Below are 18,276 nucleotides of genomic sequence, written 5' to 3' on the forward strand. Positions count from 1 at the left end.
TGGCATAGCACAGCCGCTCCCTTGCACTCTGCCTCTACAGCTTCCTGAGCGAGCCCGGCAATGAAAACACCAGCTTCCGGATCCAGATGACAGGACTGAAATACCAGCCTCACTGCAGGTTTTGCTTACTATCCTTAAGCCTTTGTTTTCTCATTTATAAAAGAGATAATAACAGTAACTGCATATACACTGTAAAGATTAAGGATACGAATGTATGTGATAATGTTTAGCATAGTACTTGGCACCAATGGACTTCAGCACATTTCTTATCATTACTTTTGTCACGAAATTTAATAGACTAACATAAAACACAGGCATCTGCAGTAAAAACAGAAATAAAAGTATCTTTTCTGAAGCCCATGTCTCTGAAGAAATAAATTTTCTTTTGCTACTAGATCCAAATTTACTCATAAAACAAAAAGTCTTATCCACGCTAGGACTTCAGTGTGCTCTCTCTTGGTTGCTGGTCACTATAAAAGCCCCTGAAATGATGCGTCAATCCCCAACAAACTTGGCCTTTCTTCTGCATAAGTCAGTGCTCTCTATGCTTGCACTTCACTTGTGTTTGTCTTTCTCTCTGGAACTACAATTTACCTTTCAAAATGTAATTGAAGTTACCCAAGTGCCAGAAGAAATCTCTAGTATAGGACAGAAGATACCATGGAGACATATAGACGAAACTGATTGACTGTAGGGATTTTCTGTTTTGTATTATAATGTTAGGGTACAGAAGCACATAAAAAAGTCCAGCTCTTGAGCTCAGTTCACTCAGTCTAACAGAATGAATCTTTTTTTTTTTTTTTTATCTATTGGCCAACTTGATAGAGAGCTCTTTGTATATATTGGGGTCCCAAGGGAGAGAGAAAAGAGATTGCTCACCTTTTCGAATAGTAAACCTTGGCCATTCAACAATCACATTTATACCTCTAATTAATAATAATATGTTGAACCCAACTTAACAACAATCAAGAAAAAGTCTTATCATCTGCATTTATATAATATTATAATGTACTTAAAGACAACAAGGATAGAAATAATATATAATTCTATTAATTATGAATCTAAGCATGACCAAAATTTGCTGTTAGAAATCAGAGTTGTGGCTGTTCCTAGGGCTTCAGAAATTGGGGAAGAAAGATGGTGCTCTTGGAGTGCTGAAATGTTCGGATTCCTGACCAGGGAATGCATAGGAATATTCCATTTGTGAAAATGTACTGAGCTACAAACTTATTTTATGTTTTCTTCTATGAAGTATCACAAACAATCCTGAGAAGTAAATTCCTCCTTTTATCATCTGTATAAGAACACAGTTCAGAGAGGTCAACTCTGAGGCCCTGGTTTGCCGTCACAGAGCAACAGGGTCACAGCTGACGGTCAGTGGGAGGTGAGGGAAGTTATCTTTTCCTCTTTTCAGATGTTGTACCCCCAATACCCTGCCTCTAAACACAGAGACTGCCCCTTCATAGACACAGTTGAGCACACAGGACAATGCTCAGTCCTTTGTTCAGGACAGCCAGGAAAAATAGAAGAAATCCTGCACTAATGCCAAATTGAATCAAATCTGAAACCTTTTCCAATGTTAAGGATTAGGAAATTGATTATAAGCTATAGTAATATCAATGATAATTACGATTATTAGACTACTTACTCACTTAGCTTCTAGTCTTAATTCTGGGCGTGTTATCCAGAAGCCAGTGAATAAATAGCTGTGTATATCCTCCATCTGTAATAGTCACTATCTGGAAATTCTCTCGGGAATGTCTGAGACTGAAAGTCAGACATGGTATATGTGGAAGTTTGAATAGGAATGATGCCCATAAACTCATAGATTTGAAGGCGTGGTCATTAGGGAGTGACACTACTTGAGAGGGATCAGGAGGTGTGACCATGTTGGAGGAAGTGTGTCTTTGGGAATGGGCTTTGGGGGTTTTAAAAGCACAAGGCAGTCCCAGTGTCTCTCTCTTCCTGTTGCCTCTGGGTTAGGATGTAGAACTTCCAACTACTTCAGCACCACCTCTGCCTGACTGCCACCATGCTCCCCGCCATGATGAAAATGGACTTAATCTCTGAAACTGTAGGCCAAGTCCAATTAAATGCTTTCTTTATAAGAGCTGCTGTGGTCATGGTGTCTCCTCACAGGAGTAGAACACAGACTAAGAGTATTACCGTGTACAGTAGTCAGGGTCTCTGCAACATTTCTAACAAGCTTATGAAAGAACGACTCCACTGAAAGCTCAAGAAAAGGGGTTCCTGAGCTCCCAAGAGGCTAGTTCCAGCATTAATGGGAAAAAGAGGCATTTGACACAACTGTCTTGAGATTGTGGCAATTATTTTCAGTTTTTCTTTGGCCAGATTGCTCAATCTATATGCAACAAATGGAGATAAGAAACAAGCTTCAGAGAGCGGTCCATGCTAAGTGTCCACACTAAGAATAACCACATTCGCCAGCCCAAGTTGGCTAACATAGAACTTGGAAAGAAAATTAAACTCAAAATATAAACATGCTGGAATTACTGGGTGAATTAGATGAGGAAAATATGATATAACACTAAAGAGCCCTAAGTCCCAAGAGTATTGCAAAGCACACTAAAAAAATCAATATATAAAACTGATGGGTAATAGTACCGGCCCATGGCTGTGTCTTCCAAGGAATATCAATTCAGCTTAGAAAAGTTAAAAACTGCCACTTCAGATATTGTTTTTCTTTAAGACTACATGGGATAGAATGGTCAGTGGGAAACCTGTTCAATGAGCTAAAATCTTATTTACAAAGTCGTGTCACCACTCCAGCCAAGAACCTTTGTGACTAGGAACAGCTAGCTATCTATATACCTTTTTGAAGAGTCTTCCTGAGTCCTCGCTGACTTGAACAAATCGAGGAATTATATTATTCAGGTAGATGTCACTCAGGGTGGTATGATCCCTGCTTTCCCGCTTCACCTGGTTTAGGAGGAGGTTCCAGCAGTTGACTGGAGAGAGAACATTCTGGTCTTTCCTGTAATGAAACGGAAGAAAAAAAAATTAGTGTTAGTAAGCAAGCAGGGCAAACATCAATGATTATAGTCCATGTCACAAAAGTCACAGTAATCAACGCAGAAGCAGAAACAAAGGTGTTTTCCCAAAAGCCTGCTGCTATGGTTTGAATGTGACACACCCCCGCCACAGGCCCAGAGATTTTGTATTTTTTGTATCTGAACTACTATTTTGGGAGGTTGGGCTTAGCTGAAGGAAGTTGGTCACTGTGGCAGTGAGTCTTAAGGTCTATAGGCCAATTGTACCTCATACCCTCTCTCTGAGATGACAGCCAGCAGCAATCACATGCCCCCCACCCCCCACCAAGGAGCCCCTGCCCGGCTGAACCCCGCTCTAACCATGAGTCAAAATAAACATTTCCTGTCTGTTGCTTCTTGTCATTGTTTGACCACGGCAATGCTGTAAGAAAAGTGACTGGCACACCTATTCCCTACACTTTCCCATTTTGAAAAACTCTGAAAAGAGGAGAAAAACAAGAAGAGGGAAGGAGAAATGTGGGGGAGGAAAACAGGACCAGTTCTGAACACTACCCTAGAGCGACAAAAAGCTTCAAATGCACTATCCTGGTTAAACTCGGCATTTCCTCTCTCTCCTTTTCTAAGAGCTACAGTGACCACCATTTTAATGATCAGAAAACTAAACCTCATAGGAATTGTCACCGTGTCACAGTAGTATGCAGAGCAAGAGGAAGTCAGAGCCCCACAGTTCCGTATTGTCTGACTAGGATAAATCAGACTGTTTCTCCACAATCTGTATCTTAGAGCTTAGGTCACCCAGTTTATCCTTGGGGTTACAGAGCTTATCTATAGGAGGGGCTGGGAGATGGCTCAGTGTTGAGACCTGCTGCTCTTGTAGAGGACCTGGGTTCAGTTCCCAGCACCCACATCAGGTAGTTCAGAACCCCTCGTAACTCTGGCTCCAGGGGATCTGACCCCTCTTTTCACATCCATGGGCACTTGCACTTATGTACACAAGCCCATATACATGCACATACGCATAATTAAAAATTTTATGAGAATTTATGAGAGACAAAACCCACTGGAATACTATAGACTAAACCTCCAAGATGGCCCACTGTAGGAGTCCATAAAGACAACTTTAAAGATGTCTGTCACGAAAACTTCAGAGAAGAGTCCTTAGTTCCATGGAAGTTGTGGGGGGTTTTGTTTGTTTGTTTGTTTTTGTTTTTTTAACCTCATTGGTTGAACCATTATTCATATCCCATAAAATTAAGAAAACAACCTTATTTGAATATATGTATTCCTAATATTCATGTTTGGTAGTTTTAAACCTATATGTTCATTTCATATGAAAACAATGTGACTACCAAAGCATGTCTATTATCTGCTCGGTTTGCAGTACTAATCTGAACAGATGGCTCTCCACCTTGAAGCTGGGCTTCTTTAAGGATGAAAAGGGAAGCAGGATTCATTACAGTGCCACTTATCAAGGGATGGTATGTGCTTGGCTTGGCTGGGCCCTTTACATTGTTGTTAAATTAAAACCCCAATTTAAATTAAATTTAAGCTTTATTTAAATCGGGGTGATCTGAAAGTTTAGGAGAGGCAAAGCAAAAAGAAACATTAAAGCTTTGTGTGAGTGACATAACTGAAAAGTGGCAGCGCTGGGATTGAGCATGCCTGTAACTGCAGAAGGTGCTCATCAAGCCCGAGAACCCCTTCCTTCCTCTTCCTTCCCTCCAGTCAGACTCTTGGCACAAGAACAGCGAGTTGAGAGAAGCACTGTCTCCGTGCAGAGCTGGAGGCTGCCAAGCAACTGCAACCCATAAAGCTAGAGCTTGGCTTAGAAGTTTTTCAATTCTGCAGTATCTATTGACAAATACCGTCACCACACCTCACTGGGCTTCAGAACACTCCAGAAAGCAAATCAGAAGCTTATCTAGCCAAGTCGAAGAAGCTGCTTCAAACCAGTAACTCTGTGAGTCCAAACTGAAACCATGCTAAGCCTTTCGCCTGCCTCCGCCCGTCACACTTCAGACAAAACACCAGTGATGAGTACTAACCACTTGCCATTGCAACCATTCCTTTCTAGGGAAATAAAAAAGACTTACACTAGCTAAGGGGGCAAAGATAGATAAAACTAATCTATTCCCTTTAAAATCTTTAGCATGGGAGGGTGGTAAATAGAAAGCAAACTTAAATTCACAATGGTGACAGATGGAAGCACATGTATTCAATGATATAGGATCTTCCTACTGCAAGGAACATTCCAAAGTGGCCCCGGATCAGTTTTAGTTAACAGTATCCAAAAACCTATATAATTTTTAAAAGTACCATGTAATGATCTGTTTTTGTTTTATGTACATTGGTCTTTTGCCTGCATGTATGCCTGTTTGGGGGTGTCAGAACTCCTGAAACTGGAGTTACAGACAGTTTTGAGCTGTCATGTAGGGACTGGGAATTGAACCCTGGTCTTCTGGAAGAGTAGCCAGTACCTTTAACTGCTGAGCCATTTCTCTAGCTCTTAAAAAGTACTACTTAAAAGAGAGCTGGCAGTATGACTCAGTAGGTAAAAGCACTTGCCGTGTAAATCTGATGGCCTGGGTTCAGTCCCTGGATCCCACAGTATAAGGAAAGAATTGACTCGCAAAAATTGACCTCTGACCTCCCATGTGTGCTGTGACACATACAATGATAACTTTTTAAAAGATACAGTTTTAAAACTCTAACATGTTTTTTTCAGGTGGTTTCTCTTGACAAAATATCCATGTCCTCAGTAAGTACAGAATATACACACTTTTTGAGGGGGAGATCTTAAGAAACTCTTATAATCGTGTCAATCCTCTTCTTAGAAGAGCATAGAGACTGTTGGGTGGTCTATGCTGGGCTCGTGGTAGACCATGGCAAGCTAGGGAACCGACACTTCAGTTTGGCCGTTTCACTATCTGATTGTTACAATGCTTATTATAAATGTTAGGATTCATATAATTAATATTTGTAATGGGAACAGTCTCTAGGTAATACGAATAGCTTGATTTTAATACAAACTATTATTCTTTTGCAAATACCTAAATCAATTTGAAATTATACCAAGAATATAGCTACTTGTGTATGAATTTTTAAAAAATTTGGAGGGACGGCAAGAGCTTCTGTGGATTGAGCCAGGGTCTTGCACATGCTAGGGAAGTACTCTACTGCTGAGCTCTGTCTCCATCCTGGAGGACTTTTTATTTTTTTCCTCCGAGACAGGGTTTCTGTGTAGCCTTGGCTGTCCTGTCCTGGACTCACTTGGTAGGCCAGGCTGGCCTTAACTCACAGCGATCTGCCCTGTAGGACTTTCTTAATAGTGAAGACTCCAAACCAAAACCAAGAAATAATGTTCACGATGAAGCTACAAAATAAGAACTCTTATTTGTAATTCTGGTTTCAATATTTTTTAGTTCATAAAACACAGCCCCATTGTTAATAATGATTGATTGTAATGAACTCTAACATTCCATACTTTAAAAGTAACACATATACCTGTATACAGACATGCAAACATACATACATACACACACACACACACACACACACACAACTTTATGTACTCCACATACAAAGTGCAAGTGTTTACTTTAAAAGCATAGTCTATAAGGTAGGCATGGTGGCTGTAAACCCAACAACACTCAGGAAGCAGAGGCATAAGTATCAAGAATCTCGTTAGCCTGCACTGACCCGGGGGACAACACATGGAAGCACCCCACCTCAAAACACACAACAGCAGACACAAGCCAGGATTAACAGGTATTTTGTTTCTTCCAGGAGTTGCTGGTCTCTTAATACTAGTATAGTTTTTCACACAGTATTTGAGGTCCCCTGAATTCGTATTATTTCTCAGACATGATCCTCTTCCAAATAAATACTTAATTTTTTTTAAGGGCAATGTTGGGACAAGAAAAGTGAAGAGAATGTAGGAAGAAGGAAAAATAAGTACACTGTACAGGTAATTTTCCTAGCTAACAAGAACAAAGCTGTACCACACTTTGTGCTAGAAAATAAGCAGGTCACAGACATGCTTCCCTGGGAGTGTAGCGAGGCTCTCTGGGGACGGCTTCCTGCTCTAGTAGTTTGGCAGACTTATTTGATTTGGAGCCAATGAAACTGGGAGAACTTCATTTGGTTAGGAGATTAAAATTCATCTTTATATCTTTTCCATCTACCATTCGTTAGGACAATGCCGTTGCTTTCCCTGCACCCCACCCCTCAGTCTTAGGTTGTAGGATGCCTTGACGTTAAAGACGCTGGAACACGGCTGTGAACCTCCTTAAAACTGATCCCTAAAAAGTAAACAAAATATTCCAAAGTGTTTTTCCTCACTTAAAAAATTCAAGAGGAAGATTGAGATGATACCACAGCGTGGTCAAGAAGAAGGCAACCCAGAAGGTCAGAGGTCAGTGTGCACAAATGAGAGGGATCATCACTACAAAGGCTCCGGACAAGAGAAACCTCCACAGCTGAATTGTTAACATTCACTTGAAGACACAGACGGGCCCAGTTTTTCTTCCTCAACAGAAATTATACCTATGGGTGCTCACACACTTAACAACAGATGACTAGAAAGATTTCTAAGATGGCCAAGATAAAAAGCAGCCCCATAATCATAAAATCTCTGCATTACATACTATCTCTCCCCTCAGTTTTCCTCTGATTGTTACACGAAGCTCACATACAAAATCAACACTTGTTCCGTCAATTTCCTACTACCTCATCTATAAAATGGACAGTGCTCATCTAGCTCCTGAAAGATGTCCAACAGATCACTGCTCCTCCAGTCTGGGATGGCAACTAATTAATAGTAGCCACATTTATGGCTCTGCAGAGAACAAGCCTGATATTAGTGGATGGCTTGAGCTCCCACATTGCTATACTGAGGTTTCCTTCTGGGTCAACAGTCTATTGTTTGCAAATCAGCTGAGATGATGGATGCAAGAGCCCTTTAGCAGCACAAAACACTATGCAAATATGGGAAATATTATTATTTTTATTTCCAAACAAACGAAGTCTAAGCTTTCATCCAATTCCAACGTGTTCCTCAACAGGCACCAGGCCACAGCCAAGAGTGCAGCCTGCTAAAAGTGCACTGCACAGCCCTTAGCAAATCACAGCGGGGCTAAGACAGTGACAGGCAGTTAGTTAACCAAGCAGCTGCATGTCTCTGGGAAGACACGAGAGACACCCAAAGGAAAGCAGACTTCGCTATCCTTTCCCCAAAGAGACAAGGAAGAACAATAGTCCTGCGCTCCTCAGAGAGAACTGTGCACTGAGGCTGACAAGAAGGAATTCAAAGGGAGCCCAGAATCCCAGTAGCACCAGCGACTTTCAAAGCCTCCACCCCATGGCAGAATCCCTCCCAGACTTGCCAATTTCTAAAAAGCTGGCAATTATCAATGCATCTAAGAACAATTTCTCACTTTTAGATAACAGTTCCGTGATGATAGACAAAACTATGAATGAGTTAAATTTATCATTCAATACATGTTATTAAGTCTCCAATGAGAAAGATTAAAAAAAAAAAAAAAAAACCAGGTATGTGCTCATTTAGTGATGGTTTGACAGCAAACTAGTGATGAGAGAGAAGCTGAATGCCAAGAAATAAATAAAAAATGCAAACCTAAATTCCCTCCTGGCACCTTGATTAAAATGAAATGAACTGAAGCAGTCAAAGAGATTATTTTATTCAGATGAGTGTTATTAGCCTTTCTGGCTTATTTTCTTTATTATGCATTTTGCTGATGCTGACAGAAACAGGCGAGCTTGATAGAGGAAAAGCTGCAGCGGATTTGTGGTCTGACAGTGCCCTGCATAAAATCAGACCCTTGCTGACCCAGATAAGCCAGAGGATGGATTGGATTTGCTAGGGAAGGTGTTAAAATGAGGGGAGAATTTAAAATTAAATCACCAAGGCAGAAACTGACTTAAAAAGATTCTGCCTGTAATGGTGGCTGCTGGTTATGTGACACAGTAGTACAGTGGCAGCCTGGAGGTACCTTTCAAAGACAGGCAGGCAGACAGGGGGTGGGCACACTTCTCTGGATTTATCACAGCTGTGGCTTCAGCTTTGCCAACAATGAGATCAGAGTAGGAAAGCTCAGAGACAGGAACAGAGAGGTACCCAAAGCAAAACCAACATACATTATGTGTGAAGAAATAAGCTTTCAAAATTTCAAGTTGGGACCACATGCTTGCCTAGACAGATGCTTAGAAAGGATCCAAGAAGCTGTGTATGTGCCTTCCTCAAAACAGTCTAACGGTTCCCTCTAATCATTTAGGGAAAGAGCTATAGCGAATGGGATTCTAGTAGCTCTGGAGCAGTCCCATGGAGCTCAGCTCTAACCTTGGGAGAGAGGCATGTCCAAGAACTGAGAGCTTTAGGAATTTACCCCCACCCCTTGAGACTGTATTTTAATTACAATATTTCTCCCTTCTCTTCCCTCCCTCCAAACTAGGAATCTGTTTTAAAGGAGACAGCTGAACCAGTAACGTGTTAGACATCTGGTAAATGTTTAGCAACAGTTTTCTGAATATGAGCCCACAGTTCTTTCGGGTTAAGACAGAGAACTAAGGATGGCCCCATATATAAACCAATACAGACGCTAGCTGGAAATATCACCATTAGTCAGTTGTATTAGAGACTCTGCCTTTCCTTCAATCACCCCCATAGCACCCTGATCTCAGGGGAAAGTAGACAGCTGGAGACTCTTTCCATCATTCAAGACAGCTTAGTGGGGCCCTGAGAACAACATGGGGATCGACCCCCCCAGCCCAAATCTCCACCATGCCAAGTTCTTGCCTAGATTTCTGACATCTTATTTCTGGTTCCCACTGAGTTCTTCGTCTCTTTTATTTCATTCACCCACTCAACAGAAACTGACGAAATACAGTGAGCCAAACTCTGCTCTGTGGACTAGGGCTAAAGGTTCATCGTTCTTGTTTTTCAGATCAATTCCTGTTTTGATCTAAATTTGGGCTTCTTAGATCTAAGACATGGCTTCTTTCTCCTGAACTGTCCTTGGTGACAAAACCTACATCTTCCTTATACTCATCTCAGCACTTGTATGGAGACAGATACAGACGAACCTATTGAGAAAGCCTCATCTGACTGGATTAGAAGTTTGTCTAGCCAGAGCCTTCTTTATGGCTTCTGCAGACCTGCCCCCGCCCCTTACTCACCTCTCCTGTACACTGTAGGCATGGTCTAAGTACTGAAGAAAATGACTGCACTCACCTTCCGCGTCACCCATAGACAGTCATTTGAACATTAGACAGACTCCTCTCGAGGCGCACTAAAATAAGCAGTGATTGATAGCAGGCATAGTTTATGCCTATAATCCCAGAATTTGGGGGGTAGCGGCAGATGAAACCTGGCCTGAAGTACAAATAGCCGACAGAACTAAAATATAGCAAAGATATGAGCAATGACCAAAGAACACAAAACCATATGGCTCCTCAGCTGGAAAAGTCTAGAACCATTCCTGTTACATTTTCAGTGCGAGCCACATGTTCTATAGGAAGATCTGTGAATAATTCTGCAATTAAATCTTTAGTTCTCCCTTCTCTAGTTAAGATGTCCCCAGAAGCCCTGTAAGTAATAACAACTATGTAGCGAAAACCACAGATGTGTTAGCAGATTTTTAAAAGAAATAAAACCTTGGAGGATGAGTGAGGCTCATTGTCTGGCTCACTCCTGGTCATTCATGCTAGGGAAATAAATACTTATGTGTGCCAAAATAGAATGGCATGATTCTAAAATCCACATACTTATTTCCGGGCATGAAATGCTCCTTTTAGGAGCAGGCATCTCTCAAGCACGAGGCACAAGTGCAGAAATTTGATCTATAGCCAGTAAGTGACTGACTGCTAGCCAGGAGGTAAGCACGCCAAGTACTAACAGCCTGTTGGTAAGAAAGGGCATCCACAGGTTACCTCCCTTTTCTAATGTATGTCCGTGGGACAGGGAGTCCTTGTATGTGACTCACAATAGCAATGAGAAATAGTCTGACGCCAAAGCTAAGCGGAACATAGGCCTGCAGTCCTCAGTGCAGCTTCATATGTCCTTACCGGTACTATGTGCTGTAGCTCGTGTTTACTCTCCGAGTAGCTGCTGAGAGACCAACTCTTTATCCTCATTGGCTGTGTGCTCCACTGCCAGGCGTATTATTAGCCAGGTTAATACTTTATGTGTGAAACTTTGAAGGGTTGGGGAGTGTAACGATGCCCTAGTCAGATTCCAGGTTAGTAGGTCAAATTTTGAGTTCAGTGCCTTGTGGAATTTGGATGCACAATGACTCTCTCCCAGGGGGAAAGTGTTCTGTATAAAGCACTCTAAGACCCAGATTCAGCTTTGCTGCCTGACAGCCAGGTGACAGTGACAAGTGTACTGTGTGTGGGCCTCACATTTTCGTTTCCTGTTTAAAAACAACAGAGGCAATGCCTAACGCATCTGACTCCTAATAAGATTAAATCAGACAAGGTGATGTTCATATAAAAAGCTTTACTCACAGGAAGTGTTCTCCAGTGAATCAGTATCGTCACCACTTATTACTTTAACCACTGTTATTACTACTTGACAGCTCACTCATTGACTCTGTACTCACAAAATGGCTTTAGTAAAGTTGTAATTTCCCTAAAGACAAACACATCTTAAACTTCACATGTCTTCTCCTAAATATTCCAATGAATTATGTTTGATACATTTAGTCTATGTCAGTGAATTAAATAGAAGTCTGTTTTGCTACTATTCATTTATCTTCTGGTTTTAGGGAAATTCCAAGCTCAGTGAATCTGTTGCACCCAACCTTGCCCAGACTTGAAAGGAGAAAAGTTTAAAGTATAGAGAGAAAAGCCAGAGGGTACAATTTTTTTTTTTTTTTTTTTAAAGATTCATGCAATTTCAGAAGTGGAAGGGACTTTCAAGATGGTGTAGAGTCTAAACCAAACCCATCATTTGGCACGGGAGGAAAATGGTACTCAGGGAAGTTGAGGTCCTATAAATAGTGGTGGAACAAGACAAGAGCCCAGGTCTCTTGACTGGCAGCCATTTCCTTATTTGATTGTGGTGGTTGCTGCATTTCAGTCAGAAAGCCTAACTTAGTGTCTACAAAGACCAGCGCTGCAAGAGTTAATGAACAATGCTTGGCTCCCCAGAGCAGGCAGCTATTCTAAGACAACACATAACAGGAATACCAAGGGTCCATGAACCCAGAGGGAGCAAAGCTGCTGGTGACTAGCGGCGCCAGAAAACATGTTGACACACTGCATGTGGTTATACATGAAAGGCAACTGAAGAGAAAACAGTTTTGAATCCCACCCATTCTAATTTGGGACTGGCTCTGGGCACCTACTGGAGGGTTGTGCCTACCCGGCCACTCTGTAAAAGGACTTTTCAGTTCCTTCATTCTCTAGTCTGTGGCTTCGGTTAAAATGTTTTCTGCTGTATGAGAACCATAGCAGACATTTTAAAAAGAGAACTGTAAGGAAGACCCAGGAGGCACTGTAGAAGATTAGGGTCATTCTGAAATGGAAGATTCTCAATCGGATTTGAATCCTGCTACCTACCATTTCCAAGCTAGTATGTGAACTGCAACTTTAGACAGCCAGGCCCCTAAGTTCCTAAGAGAGTTGTCTCTCTAAGTGACCCCAAATCACCTTGCAACACAATTACTTGGAGTGCTTGTTTAAACTGTGAAGTGGAGTAATGCCCAGGAATCTTCCTTTTTAAATAGGCATCCTAGGTAATTCTGCACACTGTGGAAAACACTTTAGAACTAATGTTCTTACAGGAATGCTTTTCAATCTATGCGCTATGAGGCACTAATGTAGCTGAAATAATGATTAATTTAAAAGGAAGACCTAAAAAATGGCAGAGCAGAATCACAGCACACAGTAGAAAATGTCCTGGGGCTGGCCAGATGGCTAGTGATGACAAGTGAGTATTGCTCTTGTGGAGAACCCAACTTGGATCCCAGTACCCATGTCAGGCAGCTCACAGCCACCGAGAACTCCAGCTCCAGGGCATCGGGTGTTCTCTGTTAGCCTCCACAGGTACATACTCACGTGCACATACCCACACACTGACACATTAACTCAATAATAAATAGCTTTCAAAAGAAAACATCACAGTATGTATTATATATAGCAATATTTATCTTTGTTTTTGGAAAGGGAAGTTCTCAGTTACTTAACAATATAAATGTGGGTTGCCTTGTAGTTTTCTGTTTGTTCGTTTGTTTTGCTTTGTTAGTTGTCTGTGTTAATTAGGGTTTCACTATGTAGCCCAGGCTGGCTCAGAATTAATGTTCCTTCTGCCTCGGTTTCTTAAGTGTGTAATTGACAGTTGTGTATCACCATGCCTAGCACATGTGTGTGTATTCATGTGAGTAGACCTATGTGTTCCAGCTTACGATACAGTTTAGGGGTTACGCTAATGGTCCTAAATTCCAGGAAACGATCAGACTCCCCAGATCCTTTTAAGAATCTGAAATTTTTTTTGTCCTGGAGAGATGGCTTAGGGGTTAAGAGCACTGTCTGCCCTCTCTTCCAAAGAACCAGGGTTCAATACCCAGCAACCATATGGCAGCTTACAACTGTCTGTAACTCCAGTTCAAGGTATCTGACACCCTTATACCAAAGCTCATAAAATAAAAAAAATTTTAAAAAGAAAAAGAAAAAAAAATCTGAAAGTTCTCCTCAAAGTATTTTCTTCCAAAGACGAGGGAGAAAGGAGGAAGAAAGAAAAGAAGCTGAGGGACAGGACACTTGGGAAGATGACTCACTGGGTAAGAAGCATTACTGTGCAAGGACAGGGACCTGAGTTCAGATCCCCAGCACCCACATGAAAGCTAGGCATATCTGCAACCCCAATACTGGGGGTGCGGGGGGGGGGGGCAGACACAAGTAGATCCTGGAAGTTTGTTTAGCCAGCTAGTCTAGCCAAAATGTCAAGCTCTAGGTTCAGTGAGAGACATTGCCTTTAGAAACAACAAACAAGTAAATCAGGTAGCAAGTGATAGAGAAAACACCTAACACTGATCTCTAGGCTTCATATGCTCATATATGGAGGTGCACCCAACACACACACACCGGGGGGGGGGGGCGGGGAGGGGAGGAAGTTGGGAGAAGAGAGAAAAATCATGGACAAATCTAATTTCCATGTAAGTACAAAGTTCCCTCACCTTCTGGGAGCCCATTCCCTAAGGTCTTTCTTTTCAGGACAATCCCTACAGGTGTTTCCTGTTCTGGTCACGGTGGGCATCCCACAACACCTACATTTTGCACTGACTTTTTCCTGATGCTCTATAGCCAACAGCCATTGTCTTTGTTGTGCATCTAGATAATAAACATTCCCACTATGTTGATCTCTTCTTATGTTTACAGTGACTAGAAATGCAGAGTTAAACAATCTTCTAAAGGACATGGGAAGAAAGTGGTTGGCAAATTCCAAGAAGAAAGATTTTGAAAATAATGATGTGGGCACTATGTTACTTGTTTCCTAAGTGACAGACTTGCTGTCTATAGGAAGTGTCTCCACACTCTAAGCAAGGCAGGCAGGCAGTAGAACTGGCTCCCTTTTGCATCCCTATGGATAAAATCAATAGAAGGGCACTTTTGTTCTTGAGTGGGTGACTTCTTGACCACTGAGAGAAGCTGAGCCTCATCTCTTTTATATGACCAAAAGGACACACACTACTTAGCCCTATACAGAAGAGTCAAAAACGGCACAATCAGAAAAACATCAGCATCTCCAGCTTGCTTGGCAACAGTGCCATACAAATGGTTCAACTCCATTATCATGTGGTGAGAATAAAAATGGAGCTAAAGCTTTAGGTACTAGCCTTTGCTAAGGAAGGCATCCAGAGGGAAAACGTGAAGTGGTGAGGGAGTATGAGGGAACAAACAGGAAACAGAGGAATGGAAGAGGAAGTGCCACTGAGAAGACAGAAAACCAAACCTCTCAAACTATTCTAAAAGTTTCTGATGCTTTTTAGTAATTTACTTTCAGGCTGTAGATCTCAGTACAGCATCGGAAGCTCTGAGCCCATCTGTTTTTGAGCTTAGGCTGCAGAAGATTCAGAACAGCTGGGAACAGAAGCACTGACCAGGTTACAGCTTTCTGGAGGAAAAAGAAATAAAATGAGTGTGTGGGAGGAGGAGAGATGAGGGTTAATAAGGCACAGGAAGGCGAATCCAGAAGCCATCCTCAGTGGAGAGGAAGGCAAGCAGGTCAGAATTAGTGTAAGAGTTGTCAGAGACACCAGCATGTGTGGGTGAAGAAAGCTAACAAGGAAGAACAACAGGCATTAAACAGAGAGTTAGGGAACAGCCCAGCAACCAGAGTTAGAATTCTATAGGGCCGGTTACTCATGGAAGCACGCCCCAGGTCAGATCAAGATTCAAAAGGTCCTACATCAAGCATGAGCCTGTGACAGGAGCCGCTGGGAAATGGCCTACACAATCACAGCACAAACCTGAGGTGAAAACTGGGCTCTGGTTCTGGTTCCTTAACTGTAAAAGAAGTAACTGCCGAGATTTAGGGGGAGAACGTAACCAGAGTCATCTTTCTTTGTTTGGTTGTTGGTTGGTTGGTTGGTTTTGTTTTATTTTTTTAAGCAGAGCCATCTTAAAAGACACTGACAAGTGTCCACAGGCATAGATAAGAGTCCTGGAGTCACAACTGACTCAGAAATAGGGAGACAGACAAGTCCACAGACCGTCCTGGGGTATGATGGATGATCATGTTCCTTGCTTTTCCTTTTCCTTTTTTTAGTTTTTGGAGACAGGGTTTCTCTGTGTAACCCTGGCTGTTCTGAAATTCACTCTGTAGACCAGGCTGGCCTCAAAATCAGAGATCTGGCCGCCTCTGCCTCTGAGTGCTGGGACAAAGGTGTGCGTCACCATGCCAAGCTTTTTCATCTCTGATCAAGATTTGAAAGTGAGAATGTTAATCAAGTTCTCAACCTGGAGAAGAAACATTAAATATAAACTGAACTGTATTTCAAATCCATAATATAGTGATAGTGAAAGTCAAAAGGCTTGACGGGAAAAGCACTAAGGAACAAGTTTTTAAACACTGTTTTGGCTGGAAACAAAAACTGGAATGTTCTAAGCCAGTATTAAAATCCAGTCAGTATTTTTCAGAGGTGTGAGTTAGCAATTCTGAAACTACATTTGTACAGTCTAAGACTGAATAACTAATTAAGTGTTTTATGACTAACAGGACCAGACTCCTCACTGTTTAGAGAAGAGAATGACAAATATGGGAAGTGGAGACACCTACATAAGGTATGCGACATGAGAACAAAACGGAAGAGTAATGTAAACTCACAGGTTAATGATGGTTGGACTGAAAAGACTTTTTACTTCACAGCATTCAGTAGTGTGTCGCAGCATTCAGTAAAAACTGTACTTCAAATTTTGAATTTTAATCTCTTCCTGGATAGCCATAGGCAGTATGACTCTCTCTGGTAACTCTGGACAGTGTCCAATATGTGTTCACAGGTGTAAATAATTAATATTCCAAAGTGTACTACATTGCTATGTTATGGAGCTTATTAAGGTAAGTGCATTAAATGCACTTTCAACTTATGATAGTTCCAGCTTACTACGAGTACACCAGGATGTAATCTCACCACAAGCAGAGGGGCACCTAAACAAAAATGGAGAGCAAAAAGTAGAAGTGCGTGTGAGTATTGGTTTCTGGATCTACTTCTGTCTATTACCTTTGCTGACAGAGACTATAAATAGTTAAATTCCAGTTTTAAAAAAAAAAAAAGCACACATAAGCAACCATTGTTTCTAGATATAATTCCATATAAATGAAACCAGGATTTTCTAAAGAAAGGGGTTTCTAGAGCAGAAATAAGGAAGGTTCAGTCTGAGCCTGGACCATCTTACACTACACAGTACGGAAGAACTCAAAGAAATGGTAAGATGACATGTGATAATCACAGAGGATCCAGCCTGATGTGACTCCAATAATCAAGTATAGGACACACCATGAATATGAAGATAAATGAAAATATTAAGAGATCATAAAGTACTGAAGGGAACAGAAATCTGCCAGTCCAGCTGATATAAGGAACCAAACCTCCCTCCGCCCACCCACCCGCCCCAAAATGAAAGTGGTGGGAAATCATTTGCTTCTACACCAGAAAAGTGAAGATAGAATCAGAGAAATTGGAAAACGACTTTTTGGTAGCCCTCCTCCTCCTCTACCAATATACTGAAGTACCAATCTATTAGTATTTATATTAGTGATTGAAACTACTATTTTGAAGTACCATAGCTACTGGTATTTCTACATAGACTTAAAATATGTCCTCACATGCCCTTTAATTTCAAAGCACAAAACAGAATAGCTTTAACAATTAGATCAAAGAAATCTGATAGACAGATACCACTGTAATCAAATGATCGAAGTTAACATTACAAGTAACAGAACAAATCACCAGCAAGTGACTCCTAATGTGGCACACTGAGAGAGCCATGCCAGTAACCTCTATGGCACTCCCACCAAAGCTTGTTATCTGAATCAAATCACAGATGGTATTATCAGAAGATTAGAAATAGAAAATTAATGGTGGTGGTAGCACACCCCTAATCCCAGCACTCAGGATGCAGAGCCAGGTAAATCTGAGTTCTAGGCTTGGCCGTAACCCAGAAATCTGTACATTGTAAGAATCCAAACTACTTTGAAGGTACTAATGAAAGTCTATGCTGTGCAGCTGTCAGAATATACTGTGGTAGGGAAGGGCACACATTTCTATCCACACAAGGAAGCGACCAACAAAGTCAGATGTGTATAAATGACTGAGTAGAAGGGGGAGGAAGACAGGAAATCAATAACCCTTTGAAGCTGAGCCTTCCCTAACTGTGCCTGCTTCCCCGGGTACCTCTCACTCTCTACTGAGTCCATTCAATAGCGCTTTGTGTTCCAAGGAAATCTGTCAGAGGCATTTCCACCTGTACATTGCAAAATCAGTCCCTTACAACTTCCTCCTCTTGCTGAATCCCCAAGATGCTGCCTACAAATTCAAAGAATTTCAAGCATCGAGAGAAACCTCAACCTCCACCCCTAGAACTTAGTTAGGAACATCTGTTGTTTACAAAGGTTCAGACTGAGAGCTGCCAGACTTGTTCTACAACCCTTACTTTAACACTAGAGGCTGCCAGGGAGGGATGTCTGAATTTCATGCAAGGATGCCCTGTTCCAATCACTTAGGCAGAAACAGGCTAACGCAGCTCA

General features: G+C 41.6%; 1 protein-coding gene across 1 annotated transcript in view; it reads right to left on the bottom strand.

The window, feature by feature from the left end:
• Srgap2 (SLIT-ROBO Rho GTPase activating protein 2) overlaps window positions 1-18,276 on the bottom strand; it is a 222,880-nt gene that overhangs the window by 106,356 nt on the left and 98,248 nt on the right. The window contains exon 4 of the mRNA XM_051147348.1: window positions 2,833-2,995. Within this exon, the coding sequence (XP_051003305.1) occupies window positions 2,833-2,995 (163 nt within the window). The remainder of the gene's footprint in view (window positions 1-2,832; window positions 2,996-18,276) is intronic.

Source organism: Acomys russatus, chromosome 6, assembly GCF_903995435.1.
Source record: "Acomys russatus chromosome 6, mAcoRus1.1, whole genome shotgun sequence".
NCBI classification, from domain to species: Eukaryota; Metazoa; Chordata; class Mammalia; order Rodentia; family Muridae; genus Acomys; species Acomys russatus.